This window comes from Lampris incognitus, chromosome 2 (genome assembly GCF_029633865.1).
Source record: "Lampris incognitus isolate fLamInc1 chromosome 2, fLamInc1.hap2, whole genome shotgun sequence".
Lineage (NCBI taxonomy): Eukaryota > Metazoa > Chordata > Actinopteri > Lampriformes > Lampridae > Lampris > Lampris incognitus.
The window spans coordinates 42,078,325-42,096,250 of NC_079212.1; the positions used below are offsets into that span (position 1 = coordinate 42,078,325).

The 17,926-nt window shown below is 45.6% G+C and overlaps 1 protein-coding gene across 1 annotated transcript in view; it reads right to left on the reverse strand.

Annotated features, from left to right (window-relative positions):
- Positions 1-501: 501 nt before the first annotated feature.
- Positions 502-17,926, reverse strand: part of nphp4 (nephronophthisis 4) — a 309,249-nt gene continuing 291,824 nt past the window's right edge. The window contains exons 26-32 of the mRNA XM_056302210.1: positions 11,487-11,643; positions 11,096-11,181; positions 10,737-10,822; positions 9,192-9,363; positions 8,198-8,377; positions 5,402-5,545; positions 502-811 (exon numbers count right to left, since the gene is read on the reverse strand). Of these exons, the coding sequence (XP_056158185.1) occupies positions 671-811; positions 5,402-5,545; positions 8,198-8,377; positions 9,192-9,363; positions 10,737-10,822; positions 11,096-11,181; positions 11,487-11,643 (966 nt within the window). The 3' untranslated portion in view covers positions 502-670. The remainder of the gene's footprint in view (positions 812-5,401; positions 5,546-8,197; positions 8,378-9,191; positions 9,364-10,736; positions 10,823-11,095; positions 11,182-11,486; positions 11,644-17,926) is intronic.

A 17,926-nucleotide genomic window follows, 5' to 3' on the forward strand; every position in this document is an offset into this window, starting at 1 on the left:
TGCGCCTTGCTGGAAAATCATACCTCATTACTGCACCGCGTGTAATGACGCTGGTGGAGAGGAGGGCTTATTTTGGTTGGTGCAGCCATACGGAAAGTGGACCCTTTAAGACCCGGCCATCAAGTGGCATTCAAAGCGGGTTAGAGCTGTTACTGCTTTGACCTCTGAGAGCCTTCAGCTGGCTGGATATGAACTTCTGGTTGGACATTTTGGGGGCAGGCTGATTACTAAAAGACTTGTAAAGAGTTGGGTTTTTGAGCCAATCGCTGCATTACAGTACGGCTCAAGAGACTTAAGTGAAAATAATTCACGGCTACCTGTTTTGGGGGCAGGTTCGGCACACATTTGTTTTGATTTCGGCTTCTCTATAATTCTATATATCACAACTAGGCAATAAATAGTGCATATGCAAAGTAGCCATTCCAGCCAGTTAAATATAAAGTAACGGCTTTTGAAACAAATTACACTGATTAAATACTAAATTTATTCATCACCTGTACTTATTCAAGATAATATAAATCTCCGAAAGATAAAACTCTAAATAAACTTGGAACACTCAGTCTCTTCAGCCAGTTTATGTGCTTGAACAGTTTGAATTAACCATCCATGCCTGTGTGTGTTCTGCGGGGGTGAAGACTGTCCTGTGCTATAAAAGTGTTATGGTCTGAGGTCATGTGTAATTGACTTTTACACAGAACGTCTCCTCCGTCTTCTCGTCCAGGTCGTTCACGTAGACCAGAATCTCCACGGTGCCGGGACTTTGACTGGGGGCAAACCGGAGCCCAATGGAGTAACTCTCCCCTCCGCCGATCTGAAGAAACGGCAAACGTAACAAACATTCATGAGTGTACAATCAAAATTCAGCAATGGTGGGGCGTCAGGGTAGCGTAGCGGTCTATTCCGTTGCCTACCAACAGGGGGATCCCGGTTCAAATCCCCGTGTTGTCTCCGGCTTAGTCGAGCATCCATACAGACACAATTGGACGTGTCTGCGGGTGGGAAGCCGGATGGGGTATGTGTTCTGGTCACTGCACTAGCGCCTCCTCTGGTCAGTTGGGGCACCGGGGGGGAATAGCGTGATCCTCCCACATGCTACGTCCCCCTGGTGAAACTCCTCACTGTCAGGTGAGAAGAACCGGCTGGAGACTCCACATGTATCGGAGGAGTCATGTGGTAGTCTGCAGCCCTCCCGAGATCGGCAGAGGGGGTGAAGCAGCAACTGGGAAAGCTCAGAACAGTAGGGTAATTGGCCGGATACAACTGGGGGGAAATCCACAAATAAATAAATCAGCAATGGTATCTTCGTAGAGGCATAGACCACAGGGTTAGTGGTTGTGTCAGGTAGGGCATCTGACATAAAATTTTGCCAAATCCTTATGTGGATTGAGCAGACCATAGACCAGGGGTGGGCAATCTTATCCAGAAAGGACCAGTGTGGGTGAAGGTTTTTGTTCCAACCAAGCAGTTACACACCTGATCCCACTAACCAACCAGTAGAGTCTTTGCTGAGGAACTCGATTAGGAGACACAGGTGTTTCATTTCTTGGTTGGAACAAAAACCTTCACCCGCACTGGTCCTTTCTGGATAAGATTGCCGCTCGAGGCTCACTACCAGATCGGTCGGGGCCCGGGTTGACAATGAGCGCCGTTGGTGCTGTGCCCGCACAGCGTACCAATAGAAACTGTAAAGTCTGCTGTGGCGATCCCTGAGAAACAGGGAACAAGCTGTTAGAACCAGTGCCTCTACTGGTTCTAAGTCCTAGGCTGTGTTTCCTTTGAGCAGTACCTGCAAACATTTTCAGCTTGTACATCCAAACCAACAGTCTTGTTATGTCCTGTATGTTCTTCTGAATCAATAACTGCATGAAATGACTCTTAAGTGTCTATCAGATCCCAACATTTTCAACTCCCTGCATTATCTGCCAGGTCTTCCCAAACCCCGGTTCTTCTCCACATTTTAAAGATTTTTCTCGCTCCATGCGCCCTGAAATGAGACTACTGCTTCCACTTCTACCTGGGTGCATGCGCAGGCTAGCTAGCTGAATAGAGACTGCTACCATCCTCAATTTTTATTCTATTATAACCGAAAGTGAGGTAGCAGCCAGTATGTCAACAAGCCCTGGGGTGCTAGAGAGAAGCGCCTCGATAAAATTCATTTTCCATTTAGACAAGTAAGGAGCATACGTTAAAACTACACAAGTGTATGCAGCGTTGGCCCGGTGCCTGTGGGCGGGAAGTAATTGAGCTATAGTAGAACCGAAAACTGCAACACAGACTTTTTTTTCTTTTTTTGGGGGGGGGGGGGGCGGAGACGGGACTTTTTTTCTCCCTTTTTCCCCCTAATTGTATCCGGCCAATTATCCCACTCTTCTGAGCCATCCCAGTCGCTGCCCCCCCCGCCGATCTGGGAAGGGCTGCAGACTACCACATGGCTCCTCCGATACACCTGCTTCTTTTCACCTGACAGTGAGGAGTTTTGCCAGGAGGGCATAGCACATGCGAGGATCACGCTATTCCCCTCCAATACCCCCCCCCCCCAACAGGCGCCTCGACTGACCAGAGGAGATGCTAGTGCAGCAAACCAGGACACATACCCACATCCGGCTTCCTACCCGCAGACACGGCCAATTGTGTCTGTAGGGACGCCCGACCAAGCCGGAGGTAACACGGGGATTCGAACCGGCGATCCCCATGTTGGTAGGTAACGGAATAGACCGCTACGCTGCCCAGATGCCTGCAATACTGACATTTTGGAGAGAAAAAAATCCATCTATGAATAAATTTACTTTTTAGTGACCCGTTGTTTCATTAATTAAGCATGGCGTTTACACACTAAATAGCTCAACAACATTTAATAATTTGAATCGAAAAACATTTTAGAGTAAGTCTGAGGAGACTTTTCTAATACAAGACCAACTGCAGAACTACTCGTCAAATGGTTATGTGTGTTGTTTTTATCATATTTTAATGAATAACACGTCAATATGAAATGAGGTAAAAAGACAACAGAGGTTTCATCTATAACCTTGGACCCACATGCTGGTTCACCACTAATAGCCAAATTTAATGAGAGTCTTGGCAGCACCAAGAAACTAATTACATGAAGAAACACATGGATGGCTTGCATTTTTCATCTGCTTAACCTTTTGACACAGCGCTGTGTTCTTCAAACAAATTATCTCAAGTCAAGGTGCAACTATGGCCTACTTCTCTTTAATGAAGGATTAGATAAGCTGTGTTCCACTATGCCTAGCATTTCCTTTTGGGACTCATAATGTGCAATAGGTCTTTATTTGGGCCTTGTGAGTTTTTGCCAACATTTCAATCCAGGGCCAAAATCTTCACCTGTGTTTTCTTAAATAGCTGGTAAGGGGTAATTTTTGGGATTTACACTGATGAGCCAAAATATTATGACCACCTGCCTTATATGCTGTTGGTCCTACTTGTGCCACCAAAAAAGTGCCGACCCGCCAAAGCATGGACTCTACAAGACTCCTGAAGGTGTCCTGTGGTATCTGGCACCAAAACATTAGCAACAGATCCTTCAAGTCCTGTAAGTTGCGAGGTGGCGCTGCCGTGGATCGGACCTGTTTTTCCAGCACAGCCCACAGATGCTTGATCAGATCTGGGGAATTTGGAATTTGGAGGCCAAGGCAACACCTTGAACTCTTCGTCATGTTCCTCAAACCATTCCTGAACAATTTTTGCAGTATCGTAGGGCACATTATCCTGCAGAAAGAGGCCACGGCCATCAGGGAATACCAATGCCATGAAGGGGTGTACCTGGTCTGCAATGATGTTTAGGTAGGTGGCACATGTCAAATTGTGGTCCACATAAATTCCGGACCCAGTGTTGCATGCCCATAGTAGGCATTTTCGATGATGGACAGGGGTCATCATGGACACTTTGACTGGTCTGTGACTACACAGCCTCATACATAGCAGGGTGTGATGCACTGTGTGTTGTGACACATTCCTCTCATAAGCATCATTACATTTTCTGTGACTTGTGCCACAGTAGACCTGCTGTTGGTTCGGACCAGACGGAATAGCCTTCATTGCTCTCATGCATTGATAAGCCTTGGGCGCCCAACACCCTGTCATCGGTTTTTTGGTTTGTGCGTCCTCGGACCACTGTCGGTAGGTACTCATCACTGCTGACCAGGAGCACCCCACAACCCTTGCCATTTCAGAGATGCTCTGACCCAGTCATCAGGCCATAACTATGTGGCCCTTGTCAGAGTCACTCAGGTCTTTACTCCTGCCCATTTCTCCTGCATCCAACATGCTGACTCTGAGAACTGATTGTTTACCCACCATCTAAACTACCCAGACCTTGACATGTGCCCTTGTTTGGAGATGATCAACGTTATTCGGTTCACCTGTGAGTGGTCATAATTTTTTGGCTCATCAGTGTATGTCATAATATTCCCCAGATGTATAGGGTTATTGATCTTCTCTCTGATTTTCCTCCACGCAATTGGTTATCTTAACAACATACTTGTTTTGCTTGTTTTTTGCAAAGAAACGTGATTTTCTGTATTCTTAAAGCTAGATGCCCAGAGAATACGTTGTTTGTTCAACGGATCTTGGACACAAGACAGATTATTATTTGGAGACCATTTCCTATTGACTCTCATTCAGTCAAATTTATACCCTGTCCATTTTAAATGTTGCATTCCTATTTGTATTTTCGCCATTTGAATCATACCTCAGTAATCGACAGCAAATGAAAGGCAACGAGGCTGAAGACCAGTTCACGTCTGCGTGTTTATGGAGCTGTTTACGAGTCAGTGAATATGCTATTACAGACAAGGGGTCTAATGACCGAACACATGAATAAATCAGTTACAGAAACGGCTTCATTAGATTTCTGGTTTTTTGATGTGTATGTAAAAAAAAACACCCCTCCATTTGCTGACAGGTAGCGCTAGTGTGAAAGGGCAGACAATGGATTGCAACTGGTGGGGGAAAGTCACTTTCTTGCATATATGAGCCCAGCAAGAATAACCTGTGAACTCCAGTTAGGTGTTTCAGGCTTAAGACAAGCAACTAACACAACTGACCCTACACAAGCATCTTGTTTCTCGATAAAAAATATTACCTTTAACAGCAAAACACCGCTGAATGTTTGTTTGCTGTATATAATTTAGAAGTAAGAAAATGAAAGTAGGCAGAAGTGCCAGGCAAACATTGAAATTGTGGATTTGAATTTTGCTGACATGAGAAAACTAACTGATGTCCTTGTTACAGCTCGTGCAAGCTGTAGCAATAGCCAGCACTTTAATTAATAATGCCCAATCTGATTTCTCGGTAAGTCGGATCAATGTGGTTTCTTTCAGCATGGCAGTACTGCATCTGTAAACATTTAAATGGGAAACAGCATGAGGCAACGTGTCACCTGGAATTGGTCCTCCTTAAACTGAAGCAGGTCTGGGTGGTCGGAGTGCAGCACAAACACTCGTCCGCTGGTGTAAGGGTTGGTGTAGGAGATCCTCCGGGTGCTTCCTCGACCTCCGCCGACTGGGACACACACTTCAAAGGCCTGGACAAACACACCATCACCGTTAGTTGGCTTTGGACGCAGTCCTCTTATCAGCACTTCTTAGCCTTATCCTGACACGAAACGATCACCGGTTTGAACATTTCAAACTGACTCGGGCTGCTTTCTCCTCTTTCGGGTCACAAGGCCTGGGGGCTTGGATTCTCGGTGGCTGACATGTATAATAAAGGCGAGGAGCAGTGATCCAGTTTTGCTGCTTGGTGTTCAACACTATATGATCTTGGTAGTACTGAACAACACAGCTGTGTGTATTTAAAGACATGCGCCGCTACGGCTGTGTGGAGGACTCCAACACAATGAGCGCTGTACTGACGACAAAAAACATATCTCGCCATCAGGTCAACATTCAAATGACACGATGGAAGTATATATAAAACTCGACCCATGGTGTTGGTAATGTATTATGTCACATCTTCATATATCTATCTTGACAACAGATTATTCTACCTTTCTGCTTTATTGCTTCGTATTTCTTACGGTCTGTAGTTAACAAGTACACAATAAGATTGTTAATATGCCTAGCAAGATTGCAGGTCAACAACAACACAGTATGGAACTGCTTTGTGAGTCCTGAGTGGCGGGGAAAGGACAGTGCTGTATCACACTCTCTTTATGGTGAATGTGAGTTGTTACCATCAGGATGGCGCTACAGGGTACCACCTCTGCAGACTTCCCATGCCCAGGGATCCTTCAGACCTTCCAGTAGAACTCTGTTAGGACTATACCAAACTAAAACATCCATCCATCCAAACCACGTATCCTGCTCTCAGGGTCGCAGGGATGCTGGAGCCTATCCCAGCAGTCATTGGGTGACAGGTGCGGAGACACCCTGGACAGGCCATCACAGGGCCAACACACACACACACACACATTCACACCTAGGGACAATTTAGTACGGCTGATTCACCTGACCTACATGTCTTTGGACTGTGGGAGGAAACTGGAGCACCAGGAGGAAACCCATGCAGACACGGGGAGAACATACAAACTCCACACAGAGGACGATCCAGGACAATCCCCAAGGTTGGGCTACCCTGGGACTTGAACCCAGGACCTTCTTGCTGTGAAGTGACTGCGCTAACCACTGCACCAACATGCTGCCCCAAACTAAAACAGAGTAAACTAAACTAAACTAAAACAGAGTAAACTACACTAAACAAGCAGGTAACCATCTAGACCCATGGTGCACCCGATGCAAGTTGCGAGCGTGTCCTATTAAACGTCCCTGCTAAGCGTCCCTCACAGGTCATCCATGAGCGATATCACAATTTGCGATGCATAGCCCACAGCAGCAGCTGCGCAGCGCTGTGGAAAAACAGTAAACCAATCTAAAAGAGAGCAACCTTTTTTTTGGGGGCCCCCCCCCTTATTCTCCTCAATTGTACTCAGCCAATTACCCCAGTCTTCCGAGCTGTCCCGGTCACTGCTCCACCCCCTCTGCCGATCTGGGGAGGGCTGCAGACTACCACGTCTCCTCCAATACACGTGGAGTCGCCAGCCACTTCTTTTCACCTGACAGTGAGGAGTTTCACCAGGGGGACGTAGCACGTGGGAGGATCACGCTATTCCCCCTAGTTCCCCCTCCCCCCCGAACAGGCGCCCTGACCGACCAGAGGAGGCGCTAGTGCAGCGACCAGGACACGTACTCACATCCGACTTCCCACCCGCAGACACGGCCAATTGTGTCTGTAGGGATGACTGACCAAGCCGGAGGTTAACACGGGGATTCGAACCAGCGATCCCCGTGTTGGCAGGCAATCGAATAGACCACCACGCCACCCAGACATCCAAACAGAGCAACCTTAAACAAATCCTGATATGAGGTGTGTGTCAATTGTATTTTGTTGTATTCAATTCTTGATTGTTGATGTTGTTGTGGAGCACTTTGTTAAACATCGGTGTTTAATTGTAATGTCTTTTCTGCTATGGCTGTATTTGTCTGACATGTGCCGCAGAAACAAAGGCAATTTCCGAAAGGATAATAAACAAAACAAACTAACACGACAAAATTGTTACCTTTTAAGATCGACTCCATGGGATGGATAGAAAATAGTGGAGTAGAAGTTTGGAGATAAGACTTTCAAACTGTCCCACAAAATAACAAGCTTATGGCATGCATATTCATCCGTTTAGCCACCACACTATCCTGATAAGCCTGACTCCTGTCCTGAGCGGCTGTTGGTTGTAAGTGAGATAGATCCTTACAGGAGCTGTTCACCTCATCCCTCCCTCTGTGTGTCAGAGATGAGCCTTTACAGTCGGTTCCACACAACATAAAAGTATATAACAGTGACAGCCCATACAGCAGGGCCCCAGACTGATGATGATGATGATGTGGAAAACCATATAAATCTTTTTAGGAGCCCAGCTCGTGTTATTGAACTTGAAAGATGATACAGGAAATAACAGGGGATTTTCTTTCTGTCTCTCACTCTGTGTCTCCCTGACCTTTTTCTGTAGATGTATCTTATAGTCTGTAACACTCAGACAAATGGGACACATTAGCCAGGGCTGAACCTGACTGGAGCTGTGTATAAGTGCCAAGGTGTGTATGTGTAGCTGCTATGGCTGTATACAGTGAAAAGAAGGGCAGATGAAAAGCCCGTGTTTTCGTAGGCGGTCCGAGCAGTGTACCTTGGACAATACTGGCCTGTGGACGTTGAGGCAGAGCAGCCAGGCGGTGACCAGGTACTGATGCTCAACATCCACAGCGTTGACATAGAAGAAGCGTCTGCCCGCCCTCCATGGTTGAACCCTCAGCTGGAGCTCCTGCACTGCTGCAGGAGGCAAAGCAAACACCTCTGCTGGGTCTACCTGCGTGTGTGTGTGTGTGTGTGAGAGAGAGAGAGAGAGAGAGAGAGAGAGAGAGAGAGAGAGAGAGAGAGAGAGAGAGAGAGAGAGAGAGAGAGAGAGAGAGAGAGAGAGAGAGAGAGAGAGAGAGAGAGAGAGAGAGAGAGAGAGAGAGAGAGAGAGAGAAAGTGAAGGTGGGGATACAGAGGAGAGATGGTGGGAAGATACAGTCAAGGATGCGGGACAATGGGAGAAGTGAGATATGTTGTGCAGGGACAGGGAGAGGGGAAGGACAGCGGGTATGGAAGACAAAGCAGAGAGTAAGAGAGAGTGTACGGGGCAGAATTCAGTGAAGGAGGGGAGAGCGATTGAGGATGAACAAGATACAGTTAAAAGCCAGAGAGAGGGGTGGATAGAAAGATGTGACAAAATAGATTTAATATATTTCTGCAATGATAAGCTTCAGCCCTCTCCACAGCGTGCCACAGCGAGCTAGCCCGTCAAGAGTCGGATCAAAGCATCCAGTGACACTGTGAAATTCAGAAAATAAATAGATCTGCTGAACTTTCAGTCGATGTGTTGTTTTGGGGTTTTTTTTCAGGGCAGAAATGTTCAGATCAAATTTAAACATCCAGTAGCAACGCTGACAGTCAATCCCTCTTCTAATACAAGGAACAAGCGATATCCCTTCTTTTTGTCAATAATTATCTATCAAACACCGGTTTATGTCTTTGGCCCTTGTTTGATTAAAACGATATTTGTTTATAAATGGTAAACAGCAGCATATGGAACCAAATGGTTTTAACACAGTAAAGCAGTTTCAAGTGAACTGACGTACCTGGATCTCCTGCGGGTGCGAAGAGAAACATTTGACTTTACGCATGGCCTGCTTCCCCCTCAGCACCAGTGACTGACATGTCCGCTGGCCAGTCACGCAGCTGACATCAACCCGTTCGAGGAAGTGGACATAAATCTGCCAGATCTGGGCGGGTGCTGCCTGCCACTTATCACTGTGGAGGGGAAAAACATCATTAGGACCAATTAAGATGATCTCTTCTGTCACAGCAGGACAACGATGGGAGCAGAGATGACAGCTATTGATTTACAGCTATGACACTGCTTCCACAAGAAGTGCAGCCTATTACGTTCTCAGAGGAGAAATCAGTCTTACGGGTTCCAGTTGACTTTTGACAGTACTCAAGTAGGAAGTGATAAAGTAGTCTCTTCAGCCCTCTTCTAAGATGATGGCACTCTGAGCTTTTTTGGGAGTTTTGAGTGAATTAAAGAATGGGCTCCACCACTTTCATCTGTTTAGTCAATGAAATTACACTTGCTTAAATGCAACTGCCCCAAAATCAGGAACACTTTGTCATTTCACTTCATCTACTTGTGTACATGAAATGAAATGAAATATTGTTTTCCCCAGCCTACAGCAGTGCAACACAAAGACAAAAACATATATCTATAACGAACTTCTCTACAATATCCTAATTTTTTGAGATGCACCTGTATATCCAAACTAGAAAAAATATATCCAAACTAGAACACATATATCTAAACTAGAACACATATAGCCAAACTAAGAACTCATATATCCAAACTAGAACACCTATATCCAAACTAAGAACATAATATATCCAAACTAAACACAAAAATCCCAACTAAGCAACAAAAAAAAATCACTGTCCAAGAGAATGAATGCCAGCAAGGTGGATTGTCAGAACTGCCGGTCTGCATGGGCTAGCAGTTAGCTTAACCTGCTATGCTTCTGTGTCCTGCCAGACTGCCCTCGGTGTTTCCTCCTTTGGCACTGCTCTAGGCAGGGCCGTGGTCCTTGGGCCCACCAGATGCAGCACACCAAGCTCCCCCAGCTGATCCAATGCCAGCTCTCCCAGCCAGACACCTTCGACACACCCCCCCGCACTCCACACGATGACACCAAAAACACAGTCAAAGCTAGGCAAGGCCGCCGCTAGACCACCCTCGGTGTTTTCGGAACTGCCGATCTTCATGGGTAGCAGTTGCCTTAGCCTGCACCACTTTCGCGTCCTGTCAGACTGCCCTCGGTGTTTCCTCTTCGGGCGCAGCTCTGGGCAGGACGCAGCAGACCAAGTTCTCCCAGCCAATAAAGGGCCCGCTCTCCCAGCCATCAAACGAGACATAAACTAAGATGCAGACGTGGACAAAAACACTGCATGGGCAGTACTGGGTGAGGCCGCCGCAAACGTAAGTTCGCATCACCATCTTCCCGCACCGGTACTGGGTGAGGCTGCTGCAAACATGGGTTTGCGCTGCCATCGCGTGCCAAAATGCTGCCTCATGGTCAACTGAGGGTGTGTGTGTTTGTGTGTGTGTTTCTGATTTGCTTATAAATGATACATACATGAAGACCATGACAAAGAACATTTTTAGGTGCGGACTCGGACTCCCTGGCACTTTCAAGTACACATCCTGAGGCTCTCCTGGTGCCTGTGGAGAAAATAAAAGAACAGTTTTAAAACCCATGGTAACCTGTTAGTGCTACCTTCAAAGTATATGTCACAGCACAAGCAAGCGCAAACCTCCTGTCTGAGAAAAAAGGCTTTCCTCGTTTCATCTCAAACCGTGACAAAGGCCGCCAAAACAAAGTGTTTTGTTCCCTCAAAAGAAGTTGTTTTTGAGGCAGCCTGTTCAATAATTAATCGCGTGCCAATTTCATCATGGGAGACTTTAAAGGGGAGAATTTTAGAAGCACTCTCTCACCAGCATCTTTGTCTGGCAGATGACATTGGGGTCACTGCAGCGCACAGAGATTTGGGTTCTGGCATCTGGATCTCCCACTGGTTCCCCTGCCAGTCGTAAGAAAGACAGGGGGGAGAGGGGAGGGGAAGATGAAGTGTGTGTGTTGGGGGGGGGGGGGAATAACAGATTTAATATGCATGCTTGTGTGTTGGTGTCTGCGGTCTCTGTACATTTGTGTCCATCTGTGCGTACCACGCACACACACACACACACACACACACACACACACACACACACACACACACACACACACACACACACAGACGAACTTGAATCCACCTCTCTCTCGCTCTGTGTAATATCCCCCACCCTCCTGAGCTGTGTGGCAGGTCATTGAGCTAATTGATGTCACCTGTCATGTGCTGGAAGTGGGGCAGGCGGATGGCCTTCTTGAGAAAGCAGAGTTCAGGGTGGTAGAGGCGGACGGACTGGTCAATGACGTGCGGTGTTGGCTCCACGTTCACATGGCAGATGGCCAATGGCTTGCCATCCTCTGCTGTGAATGTCACCTGCCGGAAAAGGTCCACGGTCAGCACTGTCAGCACTATATCTCTAGAGATGGAACGTTTTGTTCAGATATTTTTGGGATCAATGTTTAAGATAGCTTTTCTTGATAAAGTATAGTGATAGGAAAGATGAAAGAGAGAGATGGTGAGAAAAGGCTGTGACAAAGGTTGTTCTGCTACAAAGCCATGTGCTTGTATGAACCTTACAAGGAGAGCTAGCAATTTTTCTTCCTTTTTTTTATCCACTGCCGGTATATTATACTGCACAGTGATAATGTAGATTCCCCCTTTTTCTCCCCAATTGTACTTGGCCAATTACCCCACTCTTCCAAGCCGTCCTGGTTACTGCTCCACCCTCTACCAGTCCAGGGAGGGCTGCAGACTACCACATGCCTCCTCCGATACATGTGGAATCCCCAGACGCTTCTTTTCACCTGACAGTGAGGAGTTTCGCTGGGGGGACGTAGCGCGTGGGAGGATCACGCTATTCCCCCCAGTCCCCCCCCCCCCGAACAGGTACCCTGACCGACCAGAGGAGGTGCTAGTGCAGCGACCAGGACACATACCCACATCCGGCTTCCCATCCACAGACACGGCCAATTGTGTCTGTAGGGATCCCCGACCAAGCCGGAGGTAACACGGGGATTCGAACCGGCAATCCCCGTGTTGGTAGGCATCGGGGTAGACCGCTATGCTACCCGGATGCCCAATAATGTAGATTCTAGTTAGTGTAAAGAAAAGAAAAAAAATGCATATTTTGGTCAGCTGAGATATAGCCATGCTTATAGCTGTAGTAATTAACTTTAAATAGTATTGCTCTAATACCGTTTGTGTTCTGTTCAACCTGTAAGATTAATATTTCACAATTTTTTTTTCTTTTGGCAGCTACGTGGGACTGCTGATGATAGTTTTAACAAATGATGCGACGGTTTCATTTGTGATAAGCGTTTGTCAGACGGATAACCCATCTTGTTTTGATATGGACTAACAGTTTTGAAAAGTAATAGCATTGCCATTATGCCGTTTTTCTTGGCCTTGAAAAGCACGGGGCGCCCTCGAAAGACCAATCGACAGATTGATTCGTTTTATCTCAGCATTCATTAGAAAGCAAGACTGCTGAGTACAATATAGCATTTGGCATCACTTCCCTCCAAACGATGAAAGCCCCCACAGACCAGGAGGATACACTTTGAAGTCTGCTGCATCAAAAAGCCCCCGGGACCTGTTTAAATGAACACAGATGCATTCATACATATAGACTAATTACATCCATACTTATGCTAGACTGTATATACACACACACTCACTTATGCTAACACATGCTAATTTGCAAACTTGCTCACCAGATATCATATACATCTTAAACCAACCTCTGCCGGGCTGTTTGGATTATAGGAAATGTTCCATGAGTAGAAAGTGAAGCAAAGTTTGGATTTGGTAATCTTGGGCAATAAACCAATTGTAAACCTACTTAAATAGTACAGTTGGTACTTTTAAACATTAGCCATTGCGCTAACTAGAGCTGTCGCAAAGGAATTATTTGTTGGTTTGATTAGATCCACCCGTCCATCCATTATCCAACCGCTTATCCTAATGTCAGGGTCGCGGGGGATGCTGGAGCCTATCCCAGCAGTCAATAGGGCGGCAGGCCAGGCCACCAGTGATTTGATTACATATCATTAAGAAAATCGCCACCAAGTATTTTTCCCCCTTTTTCTCCCCAATCGAATTTTGGCCAATTACCCCACTCTTCCGAGCCGTCCCACTTGCTGCTCCACCCCCTCTGCCGATCCGGGGAGGGCTGCAGACTACCGCATGCCTCCTCCGACACAAGTGGATCACCAGCCCTTTCTTTTCACCTGACAGTGAGGAGTTTCACCAGGGGGACATAGCGTGTGGGAGGATCACACTGTGCCCCCCCCCCAAACAGACACCCGACCGACCAGAGGAGGCGCTAGTGCAGTGACCAGGACGTATACCCACATACAGCTTACCACTCGCAAACACGGCCAATTGTCTCTGTAGGGACGCCCGACCAAGCCAGAGGTAACACAGGGATTTGAACCGCCGATCCCCCTGTTGGTAGGCAACGGAATACACCACTATGCTACCTGGATGCCAGACAACAGTTTTAAAGGAAAACTCCTGTAGTTTTCAACCTAAGTCAGATTTTCCCTTTGTTAGGAGTCAAACTGAGCAATGAGTAACAAAATCTTTTAAATTGAGTCAGTATTGAGCAAATTCACATCAGCCAACTGCTGCACACCAAGCTGGTTTGTAAAAAAGCACTTTGTTTGGCATTAACAGACTCAGAATTTTATGAGAGGAGTCTAAAGATCATTAGCCAAAATATCAATCATAGAATTAAATATATCTGCATATAGAGATATCTGTACAATTCTTTTTTTTCCTTCCTTCCTCTTTTTTTTTTATAGATTTTCCCCTTTTCTCCCCAATTGTACCCATCCAATCACCCCACTCTTCCGGGCCGTCCTGGTCACTGCTCCACCCCCTCTGCTGATCCAAGGAGGGCTGCAGACTACCACATGCCTCATCTGATACATGTGGAGTCGCCAGCCGCTTCTTTTCACCTGACAGTGAGGAGTTTCACCAGGGGGACATAGCGCATGGGAGGATCCCACTGTTCCCCCTCCCCCCTCAACAGATGCCCCGACTGGCCAGAGGAGGCGCTAGGGCAGCGACCAGGACACACACCCACATCCAGCTTCCCACCCACATACACGGGGCCAACTGTGTCTGTAGGGACTCCGGATCAAGCCAGAGGTAACACGGGGATTCGAACCGGTGATCCCTGTGTTGGTAGGCAACGGAATCAACCACAACGCCACCCGGACGCCACTGATATCTGTACAATTCCAACCCAAACTGCAACCACACGAGAACTGAGTTGTTGCAGGATGACAGTGGGAGCAAGAGAGAGTGTTGAAGAGAATTGCAAAAAATAAAATGCCAAGGATGTCTGTCCCGTCACTGACTGTACTTGGGCGGTCTTCATAATGAAAGGTGTTTTTGGACACTCAAAACATTCTGAAACTGTTTAGAAGAGGCCTTTCAGTAGACGTTGGCAAGCAACATGTCCCTGCAGGATTGCGTTGTAGCTTGCCGTGCAGCAGTCAACTGATGCAAGATTGCTCATACTCAACTGCTTTAAGAGAATCCTGACCCGGCACTCAGTTTGACTTCTGACAAGAGGAAAATAGGGCTTTGGTTAAAAAAATACCTGAGTTTTCCTCTGAGGTTACCTTCCAAATCCCCACTATTGAGTCACAAAAAACATCACTAAACTTGAGCTTTGGCAAACAAAAGATGTCCAAATCCTTAACGTGGTAGCTTTGCGAGCCCCTCGCTGAGCTGAAGCATGAGGCAACATCTTACGTTGATGACACATGCTGACTGACAGCCTCGCCAGCGCCGGCACCCTGACAACTGTGCTGTTGGGGCTTGTCAGTTTTAGTGGGACACGAATTTGATCTGGACCTGACTTCTAGACAGGATTCCAGTTCAACGCAGCAGCTCTAAGGCTGACACGCATACACACCCTGACACAGAAAGACACACCAGGTCGGCAGACTGACCAGATATTTCATCACAATGCAACAGTGAGAGCAGAGTGTTGTACTGTAAAAAAAGAAATGAAGATGTAAAAAAAAAAAAAAAGATTGAGTATGACAAGATAGTTCAGTGTGACCGAATTGCCAGTAGCCGTTTGAGTGCATCAGTGCTGGATATCCAGACAATGACAAAAAGGGATGTCGGATAACCCTAAATCAAATTTGTCTTGTTATCTGTAAAAGTAGGGCCGAAATAAGCACCGATTTGGTTAAATTCATAAAGAAGTTTGTTGTTTAATGAAAGCTCTGGCATAGAGGGTCAGCAGAGCACAATGCCTGCAGAGAGGTGGGGCCCAATCTTATAGCGTCGTCACATAGTTTCTCCTCCCTTTAACTTTCTTGTATATGGAAGCAAATAAATTACTTAAAGGTCTGAATTTTAAAAGCCATTGAATATTTGACACTGAAATTTCACCACCTCTGAATTGACAGAATTGAAATATCTGAAAGTGAATATTTGACATTCAAAGCTATGTTTTTGAATTTAATGGTTTTGAATTCACCTGTCTTATGAGTTCAACAGCCCAGTTTCAAATAGTTTTGTTCCAGTGTTCACAAATTCAGATCCAATATTTCAAGTTCCAGATATATATTAAAAAAAAAAGATATTCAAGTCGCTAAAATTTTGTCAATTTCAAATCCAGAAATTCAAGATGGGAAAAAAAATAAAAACAGGAAAACATCTGCACTGCCAAGGATAGGATAGGCAATCCAGTCTGAACGCACTCAAGCTGACATCTGGCCTATCAGAGCACGGCTTGCTGGTCATGTGATTCACAAAAGCGGCTCCAGAAATCGCAAACCCCAAACATAGCGACTATGGAGAACAACGGCACTCCGTTAAACGGTTTTACTAATCAAACAGCAGGCTTCAGCAACACAAGGACAACGCCGTTCAGCACAACATATCGAGATGACAAACAGAAGTCAACACAGGCCTTTTTAAAGTAAAATGCTTCAATTATATTAATTCAGTCGTGCTTTATCGATTTCAAGGGCAATGACAAGTGATAAGTGCGAAAGTTTATCTGTGTAATGTTGGCAAACAAGAACTCTCAACTGTACATGATAAAATCTCTCTGTCCAACTTTTTTAAATTTCATTTTATTTTATTAGAATTATGGTGTTTAGATGGTGTGTTGCAAATAATCACCCAAACCATTTATTATTTTTTTAAGAGTGTGATCAACGAAAGGAGATCCATCTATCAATGAGTATTTTCAAACGACAGCAAAACTGACCAATCATATCTTCCCTCTAAATGGGTGGGTTTGTTATCGCTAACTTTAGGACAAGTTCCATCCTGCTGTAGAGAAACATGAATCAGAAGCTTATGAGGAAGAAGAAAAAAACACTGATAAACTAGCTAGCTAGTTTGCCTGTTGGCAGTGTTGCCAGATAGGGCAGTTTTCTGCCCAGTTGGGCGGTTTTGGTTGCATTGTGTGGAGAAAAATTGGCTTGGGTGGGTGGACTGAATTTGGGCTGGTTTTCCATGATCTGGGCTGGTTTTTAATTATATTACAAATCACATTGACACACACATATATATATATATATATATATATATATATATATATATATATATATATATATATATATATATATATATATATAACCCAGCCACTGAGGATGCACAAGCCAGTGCATCCTTAGTGCCGGTCCCAAGCCCGGACAAATGGGGAGGGTTGCGTCAGGAAGGGCATCCGGCATAAAATCTTTGCCAAATCAAATATGCGGATCATAAATTACGGATGATCCGCTGTGGCGACCCCTAACGGGAGCAGCCGAAAGTAGTAGTATATATATATATATATATATATATATATATATATATATATATATATATATTCAGGAAAAGTATTCCTTTGTTATGCAAACAAAACTAAATAATTTTCTCCACATCCAGTCACTCAGGACAACATTGATAAAAGTTACCATTATTACAATGACCACCCACCTGCGGTTTACCTGATAAACACACAAGCGATGGTGTTTTTGCAACCTCACCTCATAGCGCCTATGCTGGTGAACTTGATTTGGTCATAGGTTTTGGCAGAGAGAGCTTTTTCACAAGTGACAACACTCAAAGATGACACGAGAAATGGCATGGGATTACTGCTCCTCTCTGCTCTCATGGATGTGCGCACAGGTCTAACACGGAACAGATGGACGACTGCCACATTCCAACCTCCCCGACAGCTGTTGGGGAGCTTTGACTCCCAGCGGCGGTGTGTGGCAAAATTTACCAAGGAAGCCAGTCAGCTTGGTATGGAGATCATATCAGCATATGATGGCGATCATATGGAGATTAACTCTCCATGTTATCACATAGAAATCTCTTAGTTACCCGTTTTCACAAACCAGAATAAATAAGTGCTGTTGCTGGGGCAATATAAGTGACATTGCTGGGGTAATTCTTCTCAGTTACGCTCATATCCCATTCCTTGGGGACCATAGCATTTACAAGGCTTTTGTGAACTACAAAACAACACGAGGTGTGATTTTATTCTCTCTCTCCAAATACTGTACAACAACATGTGCAATCTTCTCACAGCCATAAGAACCAGTTATTAGTAGCAGATGAATTATGTGCATACCCCTATGAGGGGCATCTCCAACAACATAACGGCAATCGGCAAGAAACAACAATGCCG